Genomic DNA, 27,986 nt, shown 5'->3' on the forward strand with positions numbered 1-27,986 from the left:
ATAATACACTACTATTTTCACAGGACCACTGCCTTATTCAGTGATTTGAAAGTGTTTTTAAATTCACCAATGGTATTTGAGTCAGCTCTCAGAGACTCTCCTTGCAACCCCAACTGCTATATTCCATGCCGATTTTTGAACTGACAGAGCCACCACGTGCTTGTATAATGCTGACAGATTCCAGTCGTTTTCAGACAGGATCAAACCTGGGACCTCGGGAGCTTAGTGCATGAGCCTCTACTACATGAGCTAAAAACCAACTGGCTGTTAGCTAAGGCTGTAGAGAAAACTCATTAATCTTGCTCTCTCTCTGTAAGTGATCTCATTGCCACTAGATGGGACAGAACACCACACCCAGGAGGTGTGTGGGTTACACTTGCTTTAAAATGATCCTCCTTTTTTGTCTGGATACATTTCTCGGAGTAATTTTGTCTTTTCTGTAACCATCACACTGCTTATAGGAGTGCCTTTTGATCTCTCTTGTGAGAACCACAGATGCATTGCCTCATCAAAATCAGCAGCAGCAGCTTTATGTACAATACACCTACTTTTTACTGCTCTGCTGTCTTTGGCTTCTTTTGCAAATTGCTCTATTTTTTCCTAAGGGGGACTTATTGGTTGATTTCCTGATACCATATTCTACTACTATGTTGCTGAAGCTAACATCATTGTCGAGTTTTTTTTAATATTTCTAGCATTGTGTCAATTGAAAGTGTGACACATTTGTGCCCTTGCTTGCCATTTTGCTTAGTCATACAGTTTTGTTGCTGTTGTTGTTTTTTGTCTCTGCTGCTGTCTGATTATATTCTTCTGGTTCCGAATGAGGTGTGCAGTTGACTAGTCAGTTTGTAACTCTGGTGTTCGTATCTCTAAGGTTCTACTGTACTTAGCATTATATGGCACTTTATATCTTCTAAGCACAGCACCGAGTGACTTCAGTTGCAGCTGTGAAAAGGCCCTGGGGCTCAAGTTGGGCACTCATAAAATGAAAAAACTCAATTAGTGGTTCTGTGTGAAAAGCTGGGTTTAAGTGAAGAGCCTGGCATCACGTAGGAACTTTGTGCCAGAGGCAGGGATAGCATCCAGTTTGCCACAATAGCATTCAAGTGCCTTAACCATGAGACCATCCTTTCTTCTCTTGAAGTCCCCTGCCTCATTAACTATACACCTTGGAACTTCTGCAACACATGAGGGAGGCAGACTAAAGCTTCCTTCAGTAAACAACCCTGGTTCATCTCCAGAATGCTGTTCTATGGAAAAAAACAATGTGTGTTCATGTAATTAAAGTATGTATCATAATGCATATGCCCAAGAGGTCTGAATTAAGATAGTACAACAAACCTTAATTCTGGCATTCCTAAGTTCTGAATACTCGACTTTGCAACCTTAGCATTCTGTCAACATAGTTTTTGGTGTATAATTTTATAATTATACACCAAAAATTGTAATATATTTTTTATTTTTATTTTAATTTTAAAAATAAACTGAACCCCCCCCCCAGAAATTCCATCATGTAGAATCAAACCTACCTCTACAGGTGTCATAATCAGAAATGGAATATTTATATAAATGGCACAGATCTCTGTGACTTGCGCTAACAGAGTGACTGATAGAAACAGTATATTGTTATCTTCTATTTAGACCAGCCACTGAAGGAGAATGAGACACAGAGATTGCCAGTGGGTTTCACAAATATTGCTGACAATAGAGGAATGTTGAAACTCAGGAATTGTGGGGTCAATTATTCATAGAATCCTAGAATATCAGGGTTGGAAGGGACCTCAGGAGGTCATCTAGTCCAAACCCCTGCTCAAAGCAGGACCAATCCCCAACTAAATTATCCCAGCTATGGCTTTGTCAAGCCTGACCTTAAAAACCTCTAAGGAAGGAGATTCCACCACATCCCTAGGTAACCCATTCCAGTGCTTCACCACGCTCCTAGTGAAAAAGTTTTTCCTAAAATCCAACCTAAGCCACGCCCACTGCAACTTGAGACCATTACTTCTTGTTCTGTCATCTGCTACCACTGAGAACAGTCTAGATCCATCCTCTTTGGAACCCCCTTTCAGGTAGTTGAAAGCAGCTATCACATCCCCCCTCATTCTTCTCTTCTGCAGACTAAATAATCCCAGTCCCCTCAGCCTCTCCTTATAAATCATGTGCTCCAGCCTCCTAATAATTTTTGTTGCCCGCCAAGTTGCTCCAAGTTCAAGTTGCTGCTCCAGAGCCTGGAGACACTAGAGCTTCTCAATAGAACAGTTGTACAATTTTTTTTAACATGGGCAAAACCATGTCTTTTTCCCTAATGTGACCCATTTTTGCAGAGTTTCTAAGAATAGTCAGCCCAAGGTAGACATCTGGCATGGAAAATTTCAGCCCGAGGGTTAAAATTTGGCAAAGTTGTAAAAGCAACCGCAAACAGGTTCTTTTTGTTTGTGGTTTTTATTTTTTTAAGAGACAAATTGGGCAGGTGCCACTAAAGTACAGGTGCCACTATCAGCTCCGCTTATAATAAAATATATTTTTGTAATCATAACAAAATATAAAGCATGTTATTATGTAAGAACCAAAAAAAGGATGCTGTGAAATGTAGAAATATTTTCTGCAAATGTTAGTGCTACCTTTGAAAATATATACTGTAATGTAAAAGCTTTTCTATTTCACAAATATCCTAGTGCTAGCTTAGTTAAAACTTTTTATCATATTGGCAGGCAAACGGTTGGAACATTTTCAAACACTGTATTCAAGATTTTTTTTTCAGGCAGTTATGTGTGAGAAACCATGTGTACCAGAAGGGGGTGTGGTTGCAGATGGTGGATATGTGTGTGTGCTTGGAGCTGGGGAATCTTCTCGTTTGTCCTCCCATTTTAAACTTATCCTAACCAACGCTTGAAGCAATAAACTGATATTAAGCTGCACTTTGCTATAAAAGTTTGTATTTTGTTCCTGACAAATATTCTCTGTATATTTTGACAGTACAGCATAGGGCACAATTTGTATAATCAAAAGAGTGGGAATCGGGGTGCAGGCCATTAGTGGAACAAGAAATGTCCTTTTCTGGATCTTGTTTACTTGTTAGAAATGTGTTTTATGACACAATTTAGTTCACTATAAGGGAGAAGAAATGCTTTTCCAAAATATTTGTATGTCACCTCTGGTGAGGATGAATTAGTGCTGTGCAGAGAGGGAATTACCTCCTTCAATGGCATCATCCCAAACTTCCCTTCCGCCGGAAGGAAGAGTCCCTGCCTGCACATCACCAATATCTTTTTCAGGGGAAAAATGCAGTTTCTCCACTGATGGCAAATTCCTGAGCTGCTCTAGTTTCTGTTTATCATTTGCAATGTCATGGAGTAGAAGTCCTTATAATACAGCTTTAGTGCTGAGGCTATACCTTATCCCAACCCGAACACAAGTGTGGCAGACACTGGGCATTCAGTGCAGCAGGTGGCAGACCACAAGAACAACTTTTATGATCATGCAGAGATTAGAGGCCCTTAATAGTGCTCAGTTCTTCATAGCCCCAAGGAAACGTCTGATTGTGGCATTTTGGTTTGAGGCTAAATCCTAACAGTCACAGGCCTCCGGGGTCCCAGTCTGTCTAGAATCTGTTATTTACATTGTTTAATGAGGTGTTTGCATTGGACAGTTTTGCTCTCAAGTAACTGGTGTGGGGATACCTGAGCTTGAATAATAGGAAATATAATTTTTTACCAATATACGGATTCTTTTCTCCAGAAGAAAAATCAAAATGTTTTGTTTCGGGTTAACCCAAATTAAACATTTTGGTTTGTTGAAACGTATCAAAATGTTTCAGTGTGGGAATGCAGAAACATTTTGTTCAGAAATGACAAAACGAAACAGTTCAACATTTCCAAATTGAAATTGTTTGTAACTCATCATTTTGTGAATTTTTTTCATTTTTGACTTTCTATCGCAGTTCAGTATGAAAATGCATTTTGCCATACTGGAATTTCCTGTGGGATGGGAATTTCAACCAGATGTAAAAGAAACTATGTAAGAACCTCAAAATAACTGGGGGGTGAGTGGGGGATAGAATATAATCAACAAAATGTGGCCCTCTAGCCCACTCGTTAGTATATGGCTGACTCCAGTGAGGGTGAAAAAACTCAGCTGTCAGACCAGTTTGCAGTGTGGGGAAAATTCCTGTGGTGTTGGCTGTAGTCCTGAGTATGCCATCAAGCACAGTTGAAATGGCAACCTCATTCTATCCAGGGTCTCAAATATAGTTGTTCTATCACAAAACCCAACACCATTGGTGGGGGGGTGTGAGTATATAGGAGGATCTTTGCTCCAAGAAGTGTAAATGCACTCCCGGCCGCTGGTGGCACCATATCTCCTCTGAAAGGGGTGTGGCATGGGCCAATTACAAATCCATCAGTCCATCTCCAGGCAACTCAGCAGATAGGAAGAAGGACTGACTTTTGCCTGATGCTTCCTCCCATGGTTGACCAAATTACACTCCCATTGCCTTATTCAGTGCCCAGTGAAGTGAATGGAAGGACTGCTGTTCATTTCAGTGGGTATTGGATTAGGAATTTTCCCAGTTGTTTATGATTTTGAGACAAGTAACAGGAAGAGATAAATGAAATAAACTAGTGATTTAAAATGTAGGTACATCATTCATATGCACTGAGTTGAAGCCGATTCTTTAGCAAAGTATCTGGAAGTGAGTGGAATACATTTCAGGAAAACTTGAAAGTGAAATTATTTCTTTTTAATCCAGTAGTCACTTCTTTATAGCAGTCTTCAAAAATATTTTCTCAAAAATAATAGTATCGTTAACCTGACCAATCCTCTGACTAATAAAAATGGTGATGATGTAGCTTTTCATAAAGCAATCCCCATTTAACTAGATTGACAATCTATCTAGATTTAGAGAGAAGTTAGCAATTAAAACCCTTATAAAACCAAGTTTAAGATCTCTTCCAGTGCCCATGAGGAAATAATTTGGGAGATATTAATGAAAGTCTCAGCAGTATATCAAGGTAAACCCACCTATTAATTGACTATATTTCTATGCCTAGGTAATTGTCAAATGCAATTATAATTCCATCACTGTGACCCTTTTGTCCTTGCAAATTTTAGTAATTTACAGTCTCCCTCGGTCTCTCTCTCTCTCTCTCTCTTTTTTTTTTTTCATTTTCCCTCTCTCCCCCTCTCTGTCTCTCTCTTTCTGTTTCTCTTCAGGTCATCGGTCAGAATTAGATTTGAGTGGGTGAGTATGGCCTAGCTGATAAATCCTGCAGTTGCTTTTTAAATGCTGGGGGCTATGGTGTAGCTAGGGTCAAGGTCATAGTGGTCACTGCCTTTTTTTAAATGCATTCTGTATAGCCTAAAGGTCTGGGCTGCTACAAAGCTCAGTTGTGAGTTGCTTAATGTATCTGGTAGCTTTTTAATGGAATATATATATATATATATATATATATATATATATATATATATATATAAAAATTACATGTTCTTTTTTCTAGCTACTTTACATGCTGCAATAAAACACATTTGGAAGCAAAATATCTATTCATAGTTCATATAGTTTGTATAAAGTTCATTTAAAATACTTTTTCTAGTTAACTAAGTTTGATACCTCTAGGGTCCCATGCCCCTGGTCAGAAATCCAAGTCAATTTATATATTTGCTGGAGTAAGATGCAGTAACTGTGAAATGGTTTTGTTAGGAAGGGGCACCAGGTCGATCTCTATGCAGTTCATGTGAACAAGGCAATGAACTTCATCTGTAACTGATGATAAATGATAAATCTTCAAAAGTGCCAAGTGGCCAAGTTCCATGATAGATGTTACTTGATTGAAATGGGTATCCAGTTGTTTTAGTGAACTCTGATTACAGATTTTTGGATAATAAACAAAGATCTAAATTTGTTATAAAGTAACTCTTTAGTGTTATGTTTTGTCTTAGAGAAGAATATATTAATAGCTTTGGTCATGTAACGTTTTCAAATAGACGCTAGTATTTTCAAATAAAATGAGATATGGCAAATACTGATCTTTTTTCTAAACCACTCTCTAGTTTGTGTAAAATTTCTCCACCTCTTTAATTTTAGTTCAGCTATCCCCAGGATTCAAAATTTAAGAAGTCAGAGTCCCTCTCACACACTCACTGCCCTCTTCCTCCAATCATCTCATTTGAGGATCATAGAAACAATGTAATATTAGTAACTACATTATGTGTATAACCTATTGAAAGATTTATTTTAATGTTAAAGATGAAGTTTTCATTCAAATGATCTCCATAAATGCCCCCAACAAAATTTGCGTAAGAATCTGCTGGCCCACACAAAAAGACAAGACACGCTTTATTTTCATCCATATCGCCTATGAATTTTAACATCAGAATTCAAAACTATGATATTTCTACATCATATCACATGGAACTTTATCATCTATTGTAGCATACCAAATAAGTAATTAACAGCTGATAAACCTATGGCTCAAATACTGTTAAGTGTCCTGTTGCATCACTAGGAGGAGTTAATTGAGGGCTGAAAGGCTTACATCTCCCCTGAAGGGAGTTTTTCATATTTGAAAAAGGCTCTAGTGATTTAGCCGTTCTGTTCTTCAAGGGTAGTGGTTTGACCTTCAACATTAATAGTCAGGTCAGAAACCATGTGGGGTGAGGTCTTGATTTTTGTCATGCTTGGTTGGTAAGAGTGTGTGTTTTAAGAGCTGTGCTTCTTTGTAGAGAAGGAAAAACCTGCAGGGAGGTAGTTAGCACAGTTTTGCATTATTGAACCAATACAAGATAACTTCTTGGGCCCAGAGCACTAGAGTTCTGGGAAGACGCAATGCAACATTAAACAATTTCATTTTTTCTGCTATAGATAGTCATTCTTTAAGAAAGCAGTTTAGCAGAAAGTCAAACTGTTGTAGAGGTGAAATACAACACAAAAGATAAAGTGCAGGAAGAAGATGGAAAGTTAACGACTTAATGCAGTTCCTCTGCATATTTTATACTATGCTTGAATCCATTTCAAAAAGAGAAAACTGACTAGTATATGTTAAAAAACAAACAACCTATTAGCATATGTTGAAAATATGAGCAACTCAAAATAGCTCATAAATGTGAATATACAGTACCTGATTCTTTGTGGAATCACATAAGTTCTGACAGCCATTTTGTTAAAATTTGCCATTCTTTTGCAGTTTTCATGATATACCATGTTTTTTGCTTGCAAACCTGAATTCAGTCCCTAGCTTGCAGTAGATAATTTAAATGGTTATCTGGCTGTGTAAATTTGATTGTGACATAGTTCAATAAGTATTTAGTGATATAGAGTAGTAAAAGCTACTGGAGCTTTGACAAATTCCTGAGTGTCAGAAAAAAAAGGCAGTGTCATCTTCTGTCCAAGCCAAGGAAGTTGTGGTCTCCAGGAAGACCTATTCTCTGCATTCTCCAGCCCCCAGACACCCAGCTCCCAATGGGATCCAAACCCCAAATAAATCCGTTTTACTCTATATAAAGCTTATACAGGGTAAACTCATGAATTGTCCACCCTCTATAACATTGATAGAGAGAGATGCACAGCTGTTTGCTCCCCAAGGTATTAATCACTTACTTTGGGTTTACTAATAAACAAAAGTGATTTTATTAAGTATAAAAAGTAGGATTTAAATTATTTTAAGTAATAACAGACAGAACAAAGTAAGTTACCAAGCAAAGTAAAACAAAACACAAGTCTAAGCCTAATACGTTAAGAAACCGAATACAGGAAAATTTCACCCTCAGAGATGTTCCAATAAGCTTCTTTCACAAACTAGACTCCTTCCTTGTCTGGGCCCAATCCTTTCCCCTGGTACAGTTCTTGTTAGTTCCAGCTCAGGTGGTAACTAATGGTTTTCTCATAACTGCAGCTCCCTTTGTTCTGTTCCACCCCCTTTTATAGCTTTGGCAGAAGGTGGGAACCTTTTGTCTCTCCGGGTCTCCAAACCTCCTTCTAAATGGAAAAGCACCAGGTATAAGATGGATTCCAGTACCAGGTGACGTGGTCACATGTCCTGTAAGACCTCATTACCCACTGGCTGGCACACAGGTATACAGGAAGGCTTACAAGTAAACAGAGCCTTTTACCACCACTTGTCTTAGTTAATGGGAGCAATCAAGATTCCAAGCCACCATTAATGGCCCACACTTTGCATAGTTACAATAGGACTTGAGAGTAATACTTCATATTTCTAGCTTCAGCTACAAGATAGGATGAACACATAGTAGATTATAAGCTTTGTAATGATACCTTACAAGAGACCTTTTGCATAAAGCATATTCCAGTTACATCATATTCACACTTATAAACATATTTCCATAAAACATATGGAGTGCAACATCACAACTATATTCATTCTACATACATATCCCTCTACTCCATACACACTCGTGCGCACACACACATCCCATCATGCTCAAGGGCAATTCAGCTGTCACATCCCCCAGGCCAGCCCCCAGGCAACAAGAGGGAAAGGACATATGACCATAGGCTCTAGCTTTCATAGGTAGAACCCAGGAGAAGGATGAGTTTTCCCAGCATTAAGTGGAAGCCTCACTTTCCTGCCTGTTAGCTCTTATATCTATCTCTCCTTTCTCTGGGCAAAAAACTCCCAGTGTCCCAATTCTTCAAGTAATTGGCTCCCACATGGGCCCTTCAAGTTTCCCACAACACCCTTGGTTCTCTCTCAATAAGTGATAAGCTGCTACCCCTGTTTCCTCCTATGGAGTTTTTTCTCCTCCCACCCCATCTTCAGGTACAGGGATGCAGCCTCCACTCAACCAGCACAGCCTAGCTCTACTTCTGGACCTGCTGGCCCAGGGGAAACTTCACCCCAGTGAGAAGTGTTTTACCATGATCAAGGTCTTTCCATGGGGGTGAAACAATTCCTGGGCAGTCTGCCTGTGGGTCCAGAGCTGGGCTGTTCTGGGTAGGGGGAGGCTGAAGGCAGTAGGATAGGTCATTTCTGGTGCCCCCTTCTGAAGACTCCTGTGATAAGTGGGGAGCTGAGTCCTGGGGTAAGGTGTGGGATGGGGGATGAGGGAGGCAGCAGCACATTGTGGGGTGGAGCTGGAGGAGGAAACGGAAGGCACCTCTAGGGGAGATAGAAGTAGGAGCAATGGATTGAGGGGCAAGGGCAAACAGGTGGGCAAGAGCAGCACATGAGGCTTACAGGGGGGAAGTTCATTCCAGAGGAGCTGATTTCAATGGGAAATAGGTATCCAACCTGCGAATGTGCTTTTGTAAATTCCACTTGGCATCTGTCTGCATCTTTGGGCATCTAAATCCCTTTGTAAATTTTACCCTTAATGTGACACACTCTGGGCCTCAGTTCCCCATTTGTAAAATGGGGCGATGTGGATATATTAATTGTTATAATGCCTTGGAGTCCCAGTCATGGACCAAGATCCCATTGTGCTAGGTGCAGAACAAACACAGAACAAAAGGCAGGTCCTGCCCCAAAGAGCTTGTAATCTAAGTACAAGACAAAATTTAACCAATGGAGGCAGACTGACTGATGGGGGAATACCAGGCAACAATCAGACAAATATTGGTCAGCATGGTAGACCCTGGTCTCCCTGCACCAGAGGCCTAAGGGTTGTCCACTTTTTTGTTGGCTTTATGGCAGAGGAGAGTTTTAAGGAGAAATTTGACAGAGGATAATGAGTGAGTCTGTGGATGTTTACAGGGAGCTCCTCCCAAGTGTGATGAGCAACATGGGAGAAAGTGTGAAGGTGATTGTTTTGAAAATGTAACAAGTGGGCGATGGAGGCTGGCCTTCTGGCCTGGTTGGAGGCAGGAGGCAGCCTTTCGATACTGAGTAAGAGAGAATTCCCTACGTCTCAGGGTGTTGTGAAGATGAATGCATTAATGTTTGAGAAGTGCTCGGACTCTACAGTGATGGGACCCATGTGAGCACATAATTGAACAGACAGCTTAGCTTGAGGTGTTCATACATAGCCTGATCATTGGGCTGTTCTTATCCTGGATCTTGGGAACGTTGCCATCCTTGCTGTGCTAGATAACCAGTACCCGTGATGGACTCTGGCTTTGGCAGCTTGTGGGAAGGGACTTAACTACTTACTTTTGAAAATAAATTATTGCGCCTGAGACTGATCTGTATTGGTAGTAACCCCAATGAAATCAATGGAGTCATACTGAGAGGAGAGCAGAATCAGGCCTTTGACTTCCCGTTGCCTGGAATTTAAAGAAAGGCTCCATTGGCCAATCTAAGACATGGAGAAGATATTATATTTGATGAAAGGGGAGGGTGGGTTTTCAAAGAAATAAAATTTCAGACAAAATGAGTTTAGTTTTTTTAAAAACACCTTATGAGATCCCTCAATCCCTGTCCAATATTTTTTTTACCAGCTGTTACTGGTAGGATGTCTGTGTTACATACTTTTATTTGGTAGCAGTGAAAGAGAAAATTTGTGTTGGATAACTGCAGGCTACAAAAAATTCAGACCCAGAAACAAAAACCATTTCACATCAAATGGTTAGTACTTTTAAAATACCTTATGTCCTTCATCTCTGACATTTATTGGAAACTTGCAATTTCTATCAGTATTTCTTGTGATTTCTGCTTAGATGGGAAATACGTGGCATATACAAGAACCTTAGTTTAAACTACTTACGTAAATACTATACAATATAATTTGCATTTAGAACAAGTCAATTTTTATCCAAGATCAGTTTAAACATATACTTAGTACAGCTCACAAAAAAAGTACAATCATAGAAATATAACAAGCCTCTTTAGGTCATGAATACTCATGTTATTTTTTGTTTATTTGTGAGGTTTTAAAATTTATTTTGCATACGAAAGCTGGTTGAATTATGTGTTGCAAATAATGAGCCAAATTTACAGATTCACAGCGCCTGCATTACGCTGCTCTGGCAATGCAAAGCAGCAGTAAATCAGGCTTACTTGTCCCAATATGCCAGGTCTATGATGCTTTAATGACAAAGGAGTAGCACAATGCAGCCAGACAATGAATCTGAATATTTGGTGCCAATACCGCCATTTTTTCTGTGTGTGCAAATAGTTCACAATTTGATCAATGTCCAATTACTTTTGCATGCCTGGACTCATGGTCTGAGTATCACGTGTATGGCTATAAAGGGGATTTTTAGTCCTCTAGGTGTGTAATTAAAGTCGAAGTCCAGCCCTTTTAGATAGTTGAGGCATTTTGGGGGGTTTTTTTGGACCTAACTTAAAAATATATTAAAAGCCAAATATCACTTACCTAGCACATGTGAGCCATCTAATTGATCTGAAATCAGTAGAGGCATATGTGTGAATAAGGTTACCAATATCAATACCATTAGTGGTCCAAGATACCATGCAAAGCTTTTATTCTCTTGTATCATCTCTGCTTCCTGACAATGTTCCATCTATTTGTATAATCTAGGCAATTATCAATTGGAAGAATAAAATGGGAAAGGAGGTAATAGTAAATTAAGTGGTCACCTTTAAGAAATAATCATTTATAGGTGCCACACAGTGGTATCTGAGATGACTGCAGGTTTTCCTTAAGCTTAAAGAAGAAAATACCGATGGTAACTGTGGTTAGAGCAGGAAAATGTTGAGTTTTAATGGTTAATACTCTAGCCAGAAGGGATTGTGGGTAGAAATAAAGTGAGAATAAAGAGGAAAATGGAAAATAAGATTAAGGAAAAACACAAGAAAGAAAAGGCAAGAGAAGAGACAAAGAATATGTATCATCTGGGGAAACAGAATTCTTGTCAATCTCTGCTTCCAGATATAACAATCCAGGCACTGAGCCAGATTCCCTTGAGCCATGCAGATAGTAATATTAAAGCCAAATCTCTGGATCCAAACTGTCATAATCCTGACTATAACATCACTTTTTCAACTAGTAATGTTTATGAATTAAAAAGTCGAATATAGAGAAAAGATGTTACTTGGGAATCTGGAAGAAGAGAAAAGTTTATAGATTCCTCTTGTTGTTTGTAACCTAGAACACTAGAGGACAGCACTAAAATATGCCATAAGTGTTTATTATTGATTACAAGGTTCATAATAAATATAGTAAATACAGGTTTTGTTGTTAAAGAATAACACATGACACATTGATCTCACTGTGTAAAGTGAAAGGTAGAATGAAATGTTTTGAACACAGTAAGGCAAATAATATTTTTCTCTCCAGTTTTATACAGTGCATGCTTTGAAAAGGCCTTCAGAATGCTTTCATACATCGTACAATACATAATAAGTTCCATACATTCTGTGTCTGACAAAGTTGCAGCAAAGATTTTTGAGAATAAATTTATATCTCGTTAAATTAGGGCAAAATAAAAGTTAGTGTATTCTATTAATAACTAATGTGATTGCTGAAAATCTGCTGTAATTTTTATCTAAAATAACACTGCATTTTTAAAAACTTCACAAGCTCTTCTATTCTGTTTCCTAGGGACTCTAGAACGACATGAAACAGATGAAATGGCAAAAGCAATTCTTACTTCCTGTGAAGATTCAGAGTATTTAGTGACTGATTCTATACTTCCAGTCTCTCAAGATACACAAAAGCATAAAAATGCAGGATACAAATCCTCCAGCACTTACAAACGTGGCACAGTGTCCCACAATCTTACCCACACAGAAAAATCTTCAGCTAAGGTAAGAGTGAATGAGTAGAATATTAGTTGGTAGAAACTGATAGTGGTCCAAATGACTGCACCATCTCTCTCTGTGGGAAAGAACCCAAGAAGGGACCAGGAAACTCAAGATTTGTTGTGAAGTTTCCTTCATATTTTAATAGTGAAGGGTATGGGGGGAGGAGGTGGTGGCATTAGCCCCAACTCACAGAACAGAGAGGGGTGAAACCCACTTTCACCCATGGGGAAAACCCACAGAGGGCAAGGGCACTTGCACAGAGGCCCAGTGCCTCCACACTACTTTCCCTTTCACATCATGATAGGATGACTCTCACTATAGTTCTGCTCCCATACATTCCTATTGTCACTTGTTCCAGAACACCCCTTCTCAGGTGTTTCAGGAAGTTGAACAGAGATTTTATGCATATCTTTTTCCAGTACAATCTGCCCATCACAATGAATGTGTATTCACTGCATTCTTCACATATAGTATCCTAAATACAAGGCCTCTGTGTGTGGTGTGTGTTCATGGTCATGACTTTTTTAAAAAAAATAATGGACTTTGAGAATTCCATTCTTGACAGTAGAACAGAGCAGGTCATAACTGCTACTCCTCACCAATGAATGTAGACCGAAAATGTGTTCCTCAATAGTGGGCAGGAAGAGGAACACACAATATATGGAAAATAGACAGCCAAATGGTCTCCGTACTTCTGCTGAACTTCCTGTCTTTATGACTTCCAGTGCCTGGAAACCTTTTGTCCATAACTGGGAAGTTCTGTCTGAAAAAGGACAGCAGAATCAGGGCCTATCTCATTAATTTTTTGGACTTTTTATTTAATATACTTATACATTTAAATGTACAGTTCAGTTTAGACTGGTGCCTGGCAAACTCATTGTATTTATCTTTGACCTTTGACTGACCTCAGTCTGATGTCTAAAGTTCCTTTTGGTGCCATTTGCTGAAAAGTCTTATTAGAGCATAATCCTGCTGAGCATCTTGCAGGGCAGATGGTGCACTAGTAGGCTATTGACACAGAATCTGATTCTCACTATTGTATTATCAGAAAGAATGGCTTTTTCCTACATTATTTTTAGAATAAATAAAACAGAAACAAGTAGTATTAGGAGTTAACCGTGAAGCTTGATTTTTTTTTCTAATGCATTTTAACTTAGTAAATTTAACTGAGTGGTCAGAAGAAAAATTACTGTCCCTTGAATAAAAAACCGTGATTTTGAGCTGATTATGAAATGGGTATCTTAACTAGCACATTGTGGCTGATTGCAATCTATGATCATTTGATAGCTTTATTATTCAGAGCTGGTGGAGATGAAATAGTACAGTAGTTCTATAAACATGTTTCTTAAGCAATCACTTATCAGTTCTGTAGTGTCCCATTTTTTCACAGTTTATTTTTGATGGTCAGCAATAAATTGCATTTCTGTTGTCCACTTGTAAATCTATTATTGAAAAGGAAATTATTGATGGTTTCTCCAAATCTGCCAAAAAAGCTTGATTTGTATTGTTTGTTCCTGATGTGTATTAAATGTAGATATCGTGGCTTGCATTTTTCCTCTGAGATTCACAAATGGAAGGGACTCCCCACCCATGAAAACCCCTCACACAACAAACTTGTCTTGTCACTTCTGCAGCACTTCCACCCTTCCTCCAGACAGCACAGAGGATGGTCTGCATATATGGTTTGGGAAGTGCTGGAGACTGCCTAGGGCTGGGTATGGGGTGGGTACACTAGAGGGCAGACATGACTAAGGAGATCCCCTGGCAATGCAACTCCAGAAAACCACTGAGAGCCACAGGGGGCCAGAGAGGGTACAGAACCTCTTATTGCTGACCCTCATGGGGAAAGAAATTCAACAGATTTGGGGCAGGGCCAATGTCTTTTTCTGTGTTGGGGATGGGGTGATGCAGCGGATCTCCATGAGGACGCAGCAGAATGTTTCCTCGCAGAGAGCCTCCTCTTTTGGGTTATACTTTGGGAGATGATGATCTGGCCCCCTATCTTTAAAATAATTAATTACTTGTTATAAAATATCCCTGTAATGGTATTTTTTTTAAATGTAGGAGTCTTTAATTCTTCATAGTGTTCACACTTGTCACATCAATTCATAACAATGTTTTAAAATAATCTTAGATTGCAGTCTACAAATAAACGTTACGGGTGAAATCCTGATCCCATTGAAATCAGTGGGAGTTTTGACATTGACTTCAGTGGAGCAAGGACTTATCCCCACATTTCTGTCAGATTAACATGAAAACCGCAGAACACGAATATCTGAATGGCAAATGTGATCTTTAACAGGTCTGGGTCTTAAATTGCCTGTTTGACAAACTATTCTTGAGAGATCTACTGGCAATGCCAAGTTTTTAATAATACGCCAGTTTTTACCAACAAATAGTGAATAGGACATATTCTGTTTTCACCTTTTCCTAAAATATATTTAATTATCAGTATTACAGTTTACATTTTGCCTCCATCTTTTAGCATAAAAATGTGTGAGATAGGCTCCAATTCAAAAGATGGGTACGAAGAATCGTGAAAACTGGAAAAGCAGGAGTCCAATCCTGTTTGCCTTATTCTTGCAAGTTAGTCCCAGTTTCACACAATGAGACTATTCACATGAGCAAGGCAAGCAGGATTTGGCCCTGGTTTTGTGTTTTAAAGTTGATAGTATATTCTATTAGTAATACTATATGATAAAAAATGTCTGCAAGTTAATGAATGCACATTTACCCCATGCTCGGAAGAAAGGAAAAAACTCCTCATATCACAATGCGACTTCAAAGGCTTTCTTGTATCAAAACATTTGTCATCATGTAAATCACAGATACAAAAGAAGAATACTTTGATTTCATGGTGCTTTGGCCATTTTAATTCTTTTATTGTACTGCACGTGCCAGTGCGAGTACCAATAACAGAAGGGTGTGACCAATGCAGTTAACACAAAATCCATATTAATGTTGTCAAATACCCTTGATGTATTTAAACAGATTTTAATTATTTTCAACGTCAAAAGGCCTGAAATATATAGCTGAATAGTTCTTCAAAGAAAGCTTTAGTTAATGTGTGAATGTAAAACCTCTAATAAAAATGAAACTTTTATATTGGCCTTAGTCATTGACATAGGGTATTCATCAAGTCAGCAATTTGTGTGGCAAAGTGCCATTTGAATAGTGTATTGTTAGAATACTTATGGTCCACTTGACAAGAGCTCTTGCTGTAAATAGTGCAATTTGACTCCAGCTGTTAAAGAGTGGCTTTGACAGCAGCCAAATAGAATGGAGATGCTTTACTGCACCGCAGAAAAATCAATATTGGGCTCTTGTTCATAGTAACCTGCTTTTTTCTTTTCTGCAGATTTATACAAGACTATCTAGAGTTTATAGGTGGAAGTTTAAATATTATTTTAAAAGTGGCTTTGTTTTAGTTTCAGATTAAAACTGGCAATAAAAGATACAAGTGTAGAGTTTTAGTATACAACACGGTAGTGTTTCTAACACTGGTACATATTTAATCACTATTATAACTCCATATTATTTGGTCTCTCCTTCTCATATAAATGGATATTAGGGTGTAGATGCATAAGTTACTTAACTATTCTTTTGATAAAATGATCCTTCATTTCTACTTATATTTTGCCATCTACTACCCCCAGGATTCTTCTTGTCAATTCTCTTTTCGTACCTTTTAACATCGATTTCTTTGTCGTGGTGCCCATGGCAACACCACAGATGTTGACAATATGTAGTGCCATTGCAGATTTTCCGAAAGCAGACTCTTGCTGGTGCTGAACAGTTTTCTAGCAGTATTCAGTGACACAAGGTTGCTATGATACCTGGCTGGTAGCAATAGGTATTGAATCTCTAGTCTTAATTACAGTAGACTCTCCACACAAGACCTCTTCATTTATTGTGTTTTTGAACTTTCGTTATGCTTTTAAATCAGAGTTATTATTTAAAATGTGCAACTGTGTGAAAAGCTTGAAAAAATTAATAATGCTTCATATGGTCATGTAAATATTTCATTGTTTCACAAGAAACGTGATGTTCCTAAGAAACGTTCTCTTGGTGTTTCAGGAACCGTTACTGTTAGAACCTCAACTGCAGTTTAATTAATGTGATAATGCAACTGTCTTGACAATTTACTGGTCTTTTCACTTATTTAAGAAGCTATGACTAGAATGTCTCATAGACAAACATAATGAGGAAGACGAGTTAGCGTTGAAAAGTTTGAAAAATAAACCAAATTAATCCTTGGTGTAATTGTAGTAATTGGTTCATTGAGTTACACCAGGAATGAACTGACCCATTTTAGGTAATTTAAGATTAACTTGTGCATTTTTATGGATATAATAGTGACACCAAGATGCAGAGAGAAATGCACGCACACACACATATATATACATTTTGAACATGTTTAGTGCTTTATATGTTTCACTGAACAAAGATTTCTGAAAAAATGTTGATCTTCCATTGCTGACAAGGCATGCAACACTGAATAAGCTTTACAAAGAGTCCAGTGAAAATATCTAAATATCCTTTACAAACATAATTTTACTTCGTGACCATTAGATTTTATTGTGGATCTATACTATTATTGTAATAATCACAAGTAGAGGTGTTAAGTAACAACCATTGTACCTTTTAGGAAAGAAGCCTTTAGATGCTATAAATTGCCATAATGAATATTGTTTGTTCCTGAGGAGACTTTTCATTAATACATTTCTGTATTAATTTGTGTATGCTACCTTAAATATCTACAACACTACAGTTTATGTTCCTAGATAGAAATCTCCTGCAATGGAGTGGTATTTTCACTAGGGGAGCCAGAGTTTGCTTTTCTTATATTTGTGCAAAATTAAAAAGGGACAGATATTCCACAGACTATAGAATTAGTGTGTAATCATAGCAACAAAATTGTTATCACCTGCAGTTGCTTTTATTGTGACCACACTTATACTGTGACTGCACACACAAAACCAGTTCAGAATATAGAAGAATATTAGATAATTATTTGTTACAATACCTAAACATTCTAATAACATTCTGTGATAACATTCTGAACTGGTAGCTAGAAATAACATTGTTAGTTAAAGGTTACTGATGAGCACCAGTTAAACTTACTATTTTTCATTAGGATAGTAAACACCAAGGTACATTTCGAATAGCAAGAAACAGGAATGGCAAGAAAAAACATGTTGAGCTAGCTGGAAGCTCCTGTTGTTTAATTTCTACCTCTTATGTTTGGAGAATGGCAGTGTGATGGGGTGTACCTGATCTTTGCGGCTCCCCACAGAAGGCCTTGCAGTACTACTACACCAGGGGTGGGCAAACTTTTTGGCCTGAGGGCCACATCGGGGAATAGAAATTGTATGGCGGGCCATGAATGCTCACAAAATTGGGATTGGGGTGAAGGAGGGGGTGAGGGCTCTGATTGGGGGTGCGGGCTCTCGGGTGGGGATGAGGATCAGGAGTTTGGGGTGTAGGAGGGTGGTCTGGGCTGGGACGGAGGGGTTTGGAGGGGGATCAGGGCTGGGGCAGGGGTGCAGGAAGGAGTTCAGGTTCCGGCTGGGGGTGTGGGCTCCAGGATGGGGCTGGGAATGAGAGGTTTGGGGTGCGGGAGGGTGCTCCATGCTGGGATTGAGGGGTTTGGAGAGCGGGAGCCTCAGGGGTGCAGGCTCCGAGAGGCACTTACCTCAAGCAGTTCCTGGAAGCAGTGGCATGTCCCTTCTCTGGCTCCTAGCCTTGGAGCGGCCCGTGACCCTCAGAGTGGGGCCATGCCACGGCTTCTGGGAGCTGCGTGGTGCGGCCCCCCAACCCTGCACCCTGGCTGGAGCACTGGAGCAGGGCAGAGCCGTGTGGTCTGGCCCCCAATCTGGCGCCCCAGCGGGAGCTCGCAGGCCGGCTTAAAACAGCTTGCGGACTGTAGTTTTCCCACCCTTGTACTACACACTGTCCCAGGAAGAGGCAGTGTAGGAGGAAGGGAACAGTGAAGGTGGGTTCTCCAGGCCTACCTAGAGAGGCTTCACTGGAGCATGTAAATTGTGACTCACAGAGACCTGCTCCTCCAAGTATTAATACAGTGTAAATGACAACAGTAAAAACAAGGCACTGGAGAATAAGACCCTAGATATTTACTCAGCCTATTGAGAGACCATTTATGTATTTCTGCAATATTTCTCTTCGATATTATATTGAAGAGTTATTTAAAAGACAGATGTTCCGTGTGCTTTTTCTCATGCGGGCATCTAACTTGATTCTGGTTTGAAGCATTAAGAATGTTGTGGTGGAACTTTTTTTTTTTTTTTAATTTCATGGAAATAATTCGGATGTTGTTGATAGGCCCTGTGGAATATTTTAGACCAGAAGATAGTACTCCTGCGTGCAATCAGCTGTATTTTTCCATTGTGTGTGCTGTGTGGGAACACTCTTTATGGCAAATCTTTCAATTACCAACTTGACCTGTCTGCAGGTTTTGTTAGAAACAACAGCTATCAATATCCTTTTCTTTGTTATGAGCCTTGTATCTTGATTGTCAGAGAATGGAGTGGTGTTCTTTGATTGACAGAGGTGGATGAACTCTTCGGATTATATTCCACCTTCTTGATGGTTGACAAAAACGAAAGCCTTAATAACTTTGGGCTCCTGGCCCTTTAAATACTTTCCCTGGTTCATGTTCAGTTAGCTTAGGAAAAACATATGCATGCATTTAGATGTTTAAGAAATTCTTGAGCCCCATTGCTCCTTGTATCTATTCAAAACAAAATAATTTTGGCCTTAGCGGCAGTAAGCGAGCCATATATATGAAATTAAGTATTGCCTTGAGGATCTTGCAGGATGTTTTCTCCTGAAATTCCACCCCAGAACCCGGGTTTGGAAAGGCTCCTTACATTGTACACTTACACCTCCTATTATAAGCAAACGCTAGTCACTTGCTATCAGGTGCGTGCTGTGATCTACTTAACTAAACTCTCACCGTGTCTGAAAAGAAAAATAGTGCTAAACAGGTTTATATGTCCAAATTAGTGTGCTTGTGCACTAAAATGTGACAGAGCATTGTGGGGTCCCATATTCTTTGTGTCTCAATGATTTCCATATCCGATTTGTTCAAATTGAAAATAAATAGATGCCTCTTCTAACTACTGGCACTGCAAACTTACCCTGGGCTTTGATAGTCTGACCTGGTTCTTTCCCAGAGGTTTTGTGGGATAAATTAAACCTTCAGATACCTCTATGCAGCCCCATTGTGTTCACATTATGCCCTCATTGACATCTTTGCAACTCCGTTAGTCATCAGTGGAATTACAGAGGTGTCAGTGAGGGCATAATATGAAGATGTTGGAGTTGCACAGATGTAGCTGTCTACCTAGTTAGTAACTCTTTAGGGTAAAGTCACATTTTCAGGATCTGATCCTGTAGTCCTTATTTATGCAAAATTTCCATTGTCTCAGTGGAAATTATATTCACAGGACTGGGTCCTTAAAATCTCCAATTGACTATGTGAAATATGTACTTGGAGCACCCAAGACATCATGTGTTATCCTATTGGAGCCCAGGAGTCAGCCATATCGAGTTGACTCACGCAATTTCAGTTCCTGTGAATCCTTTTCTAAGCACTATACACTGTTCCAGTACCGTCAGCCTTCTTCTAAACCCACCTTGGCAGCATCTCCAGTAGTTCAATATTATTCTCCTAAATATCTTAATCATAAACTGACCAGTCTCCTATTACATCCATATCAAACGAATAGTGTTGTGGTTCACCAAATTTTTTCCTCTTTAGTAGGTCACTTTAGCAGTAGGTTTGTCCAATTGATCCATCAAGGCACACAGGAGACATTCAATCTCATTCCTGCCATACCTACCTAAGTGATGTGTAAAGTGTTTGTTTGAAAAGCCAGCTAGTATTTAATTTGACTGTCACCCACCTCTGGGCCCTGTACAGAATCTGTAGAAATATATTCTAATTGAAGCATTGACCTCAGTAGTGAAGGTAGGTTGCCATACTGAGAGACATAAATAGCATATTAAATATTAAGCACATTAAATTAAATATCAGCCAATACATTTTCAATCCCAACATATGATTGAAAACATCCCAAACGCTTTCATACTTTCTAGTCATGTGAGGTCCAAAGCTTTGCAGTGATAGGGAAGCCAGTGTCCTATTTCCAAATAAATGGACCCTCAGTCTATCTGGGTACAACTCTAAACTGTGGCACAGTCTCCTCCAAGTAAAAGTTTCTTTGTTCTCTCGGTCAAGGGGACTCTGTCCCCAGTTATCAGGAGATAAGCTTGATCAGTTTGTCTGAATAAGACAGAAGCTGTTGTCTATTTTCATGTGTATATATATTTCTTCTTGATACACCATGGAGAAAGGAAAATTCAACCCTGTTCCATGCTGATGAAACACGAGAACATTTATGTTTAAAAGTCTGAAGGGCGATGGATACACTAATTTGTTACTAATTTTCCATTTGGAAGTGATCAAAAATTATGACCATGAAAGCCATATGGAATAATAATGGACCTTAACAATATTTTGATTGCTGGAAATTGCTTCCCCTTTACCACGAACACCCCTTATCACTAGCTGTGGCCCAGTTCTCTAGCAAAACTCAGTGGGGCTCTGACTTCACCCCAGAACATTGTGATCCTAGCCTAGTACACCCTCAGTGCTCCATCAAAAGCCATGGATGTAAAATGCAGAAGTGAGTCTCAGTTATTCTAAAACGTATGCCAGGGGCTGGAAGAGAGCAGCTAGCAAAACCAAGAAAAACACCCCCCACCCACGTACTTGAAAGTGTGGTGTAACTAAATATGCCAACTTCTTCTGTATCATACACCTGCTCCTTGGTAACAAAGTTACATCAAAGTAGACATTCTCTTATCAACGTGTAATTTTACCAGCTAATATATCAACAATGAATTTGGCCTTCATTCTCCATAGGGAGAGAGTGTCTGTAGCAGTGGGAGCTGTGGGTGATGACACACTTACTGGTTAGTACTAGTGGATAAGCTGGAATTTCCCAGTTTTCTTGGGCATGACCCCAAGTTGGGAGAAGCACAAATTTGACTTGGGTCAAAGGGGGCATTTCCCCATGCTGGTCTACTTCTGTCTGCAAATCAGTTATGTTTTAAAATATTGTTTTTTATTAAATTTCATACCAGTTCAGTGCTTCCAGTGTACTAAAATATATGAAGAACTTCAGAAGTCAAGTATAACATAAAGGTATATGATTACAAAATCTCATCATCCAGTGAAGATTTATGCACCTGCTCAATTTTACATACTCTGTCCCATTAACATCAGTTGGACTATTGTGTAAAGTTAAGCAGCTGTATAAGTCATTGCAGGATTGGGGCCTACATAGTAGGTTTCACCTGCAACCAAGATATCTCAGAACATCATACACTAGAATAGAAAAGGAAAAAATTGCAGAATCCAGTTAACTTTATATATTTATTTACTTAATGCTCAATGCTTAGGACTAATATTAAAACATAAGTGTCAGTCCTGCAAGCATTTAAGCAGGTGTTTAATTTTCTTTTTGGGAGTAACCCCATTGGTCATAATAGGGCAAATCCCATGAGTAGAGTTATGCAAGTGTGTAAGTGCTTGCAGGATCAAGACCATATTTAGCTACCTATGCACTGAGAAGCCAATGCTATCAAACAAATTACAATACACATAGCTTGTGGCTTAAGAGCATTCAGTCCCTTAGGAGATATATTTTCAAAAGCAGGTGTGAGCACAGTGGCATTCAATGTTTGTACAAATCTGATATAACATATTTCACAGGTTATGTTAATTTACATCATAATGTTGTCAGTGAAAGCCATACTAAAATTGCAAGGTGATTGGTAATCACAAGGAAATGTGTTTCTAATCTGTGAATAAGTTCAGTAAGCTTCATTTAAAAATGTAATGTTTTCCTTCTCTGTGGTTGTGGTACTGTGGCTTTTATGCTAAATATGGGAAAGTACCACATTTAATATAGATAGCTGGGGCAGTGAATGTTCGAATTTTTTATAGTACCCACTGTGCAAAAGAAAATAATTCCTATTATTTTTGAGTTTGCAGAAACAGTACTAGACTGAAACAAGAAAATATAACAACTTGTTTTAATTAAAATGTGTTAGGGTTACTCTTCATGCTGTATATTTTAATGTAAGTAGTTGTAACGAGTGAGGTCCTCCACTATTGTTAATTGTTATTGTTACATATTGATGGGGAGGTAAATGTAAGAGGGCATAAAATGTGCTTTCTGTTAATATGTGCTGGGCTTCTCAAAAACCGTTATAGTCTGTAGCCATCGTGGGATTGTTTTACCAGGCTAAGTCCTCAAAGAGCAGTGATAAGAACATGGGGCTCCCTCTTTTCCTCCATGAGTGGGTTGTAGGTATTAGTTTGAAGCTATGCTGGTGAATATCAGTGTGCATGCATTCTGCTGGGTCTGATAAAGGAAGCTCCTTAAGTGTGTCATAAGTTTACTTCTCTGCTGTATGTATGTATAGGACTTTTTTGGTTTTTAGCTCATATGAGCATCACATCCCTTCTCCTCTGCCGCCCTTTTGTGAGCAAAGTAAGACTCTTAACTGTGTTTGTGCAGAATCCCTTTCCTTTTAGGGAAAATAATGTTTTATAAAATAAGTTTGTGTCAAATCAGACTGCTTTTAAAGACAGTCGCTGAGTTGGCATTAAAGAACTAGACTAGATTACTTAGGATTGTGTCCAATAGAGCACAGCTACAGCCTTCTGCACTGCATAAGCAATGAAAGGCTGCAGTGGCTCACTCAACAAGTTGACCTGTCCATGGAAGGGAGCTAACCTGCTGTAGAAGCAAGCTTGAAAAAAAACAACCAAACCCTACAACTTCATAGTAGGCGGTTGTGAAGCTTTGTGTGGGGATGAGAGACCATGTACATTAAAACAAATGTAATTCATTTTAGTTCAGTTTTTTTAAATATATCCAGTGCTCTGGATGCTTGTGTACTTATAAAAACACAACCTTTCTCTATAGCCTGAACCATTGATATTTTTATCTCAACTACTACAGTTAAATAGTTTCTTCACATAGTTGTTTCAGTTCATCCACATTATGACTTATATCTAGTTAATATATACTCAGTACATATACTGTAAAATAGTAGTATGCTAGAATATTAGAACATTTGTAATTATAAAGGTTCATCCATATTGTTCAGTATATCATTTTAAATATTGCTTTACAGTATAGCTATAATGTGAAAGTATTTTGAGACTATTACATTACATGATGCTAAACCTGATCATATTCATTGCTCTATGTTTCTGAATTTTTATTAAAAATAGTATGAAAAAATAATATGCAAAATTCAACTAAGTATTTAGGGGAACTCCACTGATGTGGTTTAGCTCAAAACATAAAATTCATTAATCCTATATTCAGAGGGTAAGACATTATTATACTCTTTTGTAATTCTTATCTATGATTTAATATAAAAAATAAAAGGGGGATAACTAATGTTGAAACGGCATTTATTCCTAAATTTCTGAAGCATTTCCCAGGGAATTTGACATGTGATTGTCATTAAAGTTAATATGGCTAAACCCTGGTGCAGTGCTTGCAGGTCTTACTGCCTTTCATGAAATTATAAAATCACAGAAATATAAAATGAAGATTAAAGCTGTTCCTAATCACTCTTGTTGTGCCTGACTGTTGTAGAATGTTCCTGCCTTAAATGGCCTGTTGGACCATATACTATGATCTGCCATACCTACTCTGAGTGCTGAGGTGTAAGCCTGGAGTCGCATCCTTTCCTTGCTTTTTATTTAAACAACTGAATCGTACCTTGTGAAATTCTGAAGTCACTTTGCAATAAGTAGCCATGTAAATTATATAAAGCTTTTTGTTACATGCATAAAATTGCACCAAAATAATACAATTTACCCACAGACAAAAGAGAGGCGTTACATTTATTGGATAGGTACGGGGGGTGCACTTTGAAGTAAGAGATTTTCATGGAGCTCGCTGACAATATTTTATGCTCATAAACCAGTTTGAAGCCTGAAACACAATTTCATTTATCTTTATATTCTAAGCTTTATAGAGTCTGGGAAGTATCCATCTGTTCAGCTGAGATTGCTGCAAATAGTGAGTGGTCAGAGAGACTTAGCTGAGAAAGGTCAAAGGAGCCTCTTGACCCTGTGGTACTTGCCAAAGCAATTGGAGCATGGGGACTGATATACAGTTAGATACAGCTTGCTAAAACGGTCTCCACTTTAATTGGTAATGATAGCAGGAATACACAGTAAAGTCATTGCTGAAAGAAAACAAAAAGTATCCAACATAGTAATTTATTACCAGTCACTGGGTTTCACGCACTAGGTTGTTTTACCCCTGCAGTGGTCAGAGAAAGCAAAAAGGTACTCTAACACTTAACTGAAAATGGATGCCCTGCTGCTACCAAAGATGCATGGTGGTCAAATGATTGCCTGTGCTATTAGCTTGGTAATGTTTTCTCTATTGTAAACTCAGCTCCCCATGTTCTTCTTGTGCATCAGCTGCAGATTGAAGGCTTTCTCGTTTGTCTTCTATTTGTGCTGCCAATCATCAAGCTGCTGTCCACCAGGCGCATTTGAAGGAGGCAATTTTTTTCACTATCGACAACCATCTACAGCAACCCAGGGCTCAGAGGATTTAGAAATGAATGGCCAATGCTTTAATTTACACTATGCCAGCCATTTCGTGCATTGTTTGTATATTTGGTCAGATAATTCCATGGGAGAAGCACATATTTCATATTTTGCAAAATAATTTGTGTAAGATGTAGCATCTTTAATCACGACACAAAATACAGGATTGCACATGTTCTCTTTCTGTAATATTAATTTTTGTTATAAATGCTGAAACTGCAAGTGCTAAATAAGCAAAGCCCTTTGTATAGTTTTTCCATGTATTCAATCAATATAAAATCTGTTTTAAAAAATAGGTATTGCTTCCTGCCAGAGAGCACAAAGCATCATGGAGAAATAGAAATGATCTCTCTTTGGAACTATAATTTCATACTGAAAGCAGTTGGATACTATAGCATTCAGTAGATAGGCTTCAATTGCAGCCACCATCCCAGTCCCAGCAATGGGAAGAAGCAAGAGGGAGGCTAGAAGTAAATGACACTTTTTTTGTGCAGTCACACCTGACATTGTGCAGTGTTTTATTTTTACAAGCTTACAACTGGGCAGGACTTGGTTTTTCAGAGGTGATGAATGCTCTGAACTTTCACAGACTGCAGTGAATGGCAGGATCTGGCCCTATGTAATTCCTAGAACCTCAGTAAGTGTTGGCTTACAGATTTCCCCCATCCCCTACATTTCTGGTAACTGAGGTTCTTCAGTTTTTAGCTGAAAAATAAAATCTTGTCTTTATTGTAAATGGTATTGATTACCACAGAAATACTGAACAGTGAGTGAATGGTTTCAGAGTAGCAGCCGTGTTAGTCTGTATCCGCAAAAAGAAAAGGAGTACTTGTGGCACCTTAGAGACTAACAGATTTATTTGAGCGTAAGCTTTCGTGAGCTACGCATCCGATGAAGTGAGCTGTAGCTCATGAAAGCTTATGCTCAAATAAATTTGTTAGTCTCTAAGGTGCCACAAGTACTCCTTTTCTTTTTGAACAATGAATGATTCACAGAAATACTGAACAGTGAATGATTCAGACATAAATGCTTTTTAAAATTCGTGTCATCTTTGTGATACAACTGAAAGTCAAATTACAGAGCTGACATGACAGATGACAAAAGCAAATGTTTATTAATCAGATGGAAATATGTATAATGATCTTGAATTTTAAAAAGGGCTTGTGAGAGACTACTGTGGTATTTCAGAAATGATCACTTAGAGAAGGTGTGGTTGAAGATACACTATAAGATAGAGATTTTGAAATCTGTATTAGCTAGAGGTATTGTTTAATAATACTTGGGTAAAATGCAGCATAAATATATTATGTATATTTTAGTTATATAGTCAATCTGCCTTCAGTCAACATATGTATAAAAAGACATGTTAGGTTCAGGATGTTTAACTCGTAGTTGATAAATTTAATAGATCTTTCTATTCAGCCCATCAGTTTAATAACACACTAATTATCATTTTGGTTATGTTGTAAACACAAAAGTATTTCCCTGTTGAGTAAAGTACTTTAGCATGCACTTAACTTTAAGCACATGCTTAAATGTTTTGCTTAATTGGGGCCTCCATTTGTTAGGATTATATCTAAGTGGTATCTTAATGGTACTCAAATTACAAATGAAAAACTGTAAAGATATAAAAAAATAGAAACACTCAAAAGACAGAAGGCTTTATAAAAACACTCCACCATGAAAGAACCCATCTATATGTCATTACTGCAAAGATTTTCATATTCCCCTTGGATGCACGGTACCTGGTCCTTCGAGGTGCTGATCTTCCTCAACTCTGACTGATTTAACTCATCCATTCACAGAATTGGGCCGTACATCTGTTTTGTAATAGAGATTTAATGCAATTCTGCACTTGACACTTACCAAAATTGTGTCTCACATATTTCCTTCAGCTTTTTTCCTTCTGAAGAATTTGAGGGGTTTGATTCTTCTTTCACTTAAACCAGTTATACACCATTGGCCAAATTTTGCTCTTCCATCAGAGTAAATTCAGAAAGTAAATTCAGAAGAACTCAATTGACATTAATGGACCATAGACTTATACTTGCATAATTTATGGAGAAATTTGGTTCATTGGCTTCAGGTGAGTTCAGGATTTACACTGGTGACAGGAGAATCAGGCCCAAGTCGCTGACAACTTTGAGGCCACCTTCTTCATTGCCTTGTACTTCGTGTAGTCATTCATATATCTGCACAGTAAGTGCACAATAGATATAAAAGCCTGAAACCCTGTGAGTGGAGCATTCACATTTGATACTTTTGCACTCACTTTGCACAGGTATAAATAACTACAAAAGTTTCAAGGCTGTGAAGAATCAAGCCCTTTACTTACAGGCTTATAGGGGAGGTGATCCATTGGTATATTTTGGATCAGGTTTGCTTGCAAATCCATCATGTGATTCTACCACTTTACTTCCCTTATGTAAAGTGAATGTCAAGGCATTTCTTGTCAAATACCTTTTTCAGCACTAAACTCACAACAGAATGTATCTACTAAAGCTAAAGAAAGTCCATGCATGGAGAAGATGGGTGTGTGAGGAGTTGAAACAATAAGGGAATCTCTATGAGCTAATGGAAGTGTATATTTTAAGTGGACCACAGTTCCTAGAATAAGTAGACTCCCAGTGGAAAAGATTCTTGACTAG

At 38.5% G+C, this 27,986-nt stretch overlaps 1 protein-coding gene across 1 annotated transcript in view; it reads left to right on the top strand.

Annotated features, from left to right (window-relative positions):
* Positions 1–27,986, top strand: part of WDR72 (WD repeat domain 72) — a 185,379-nt gene that overhangs the window by 54,632 nt on the left and 102,761 nt on the right. Inside the window, exon 14 of the mRNA XM_077828602.1 lies at positions 12,457–12,662. Coding sequence (XP_077684728.1) covers positions 12,457–12,662 — 206 coding nt within the window. The remainder of the gene's footprint in view (positions 1–12,456; positions 12,663–27,986) is intronic.

The sequence above is a fragment of the Eretmochelys imbricata genome, chromosome 10 (genome assembly GCF_965152235.1).
Source record: "Eretmochelys imbricata isolate rEreImb1 chromosome 10, rEreImb1.hap1, whole genome shotgun sequence".
Lineage (NCBI taxonomy): Eukaryota > Metazoa > Chordata > Testudines > Cheloniidae > Eretmochelys > Eretmochelys imbricata.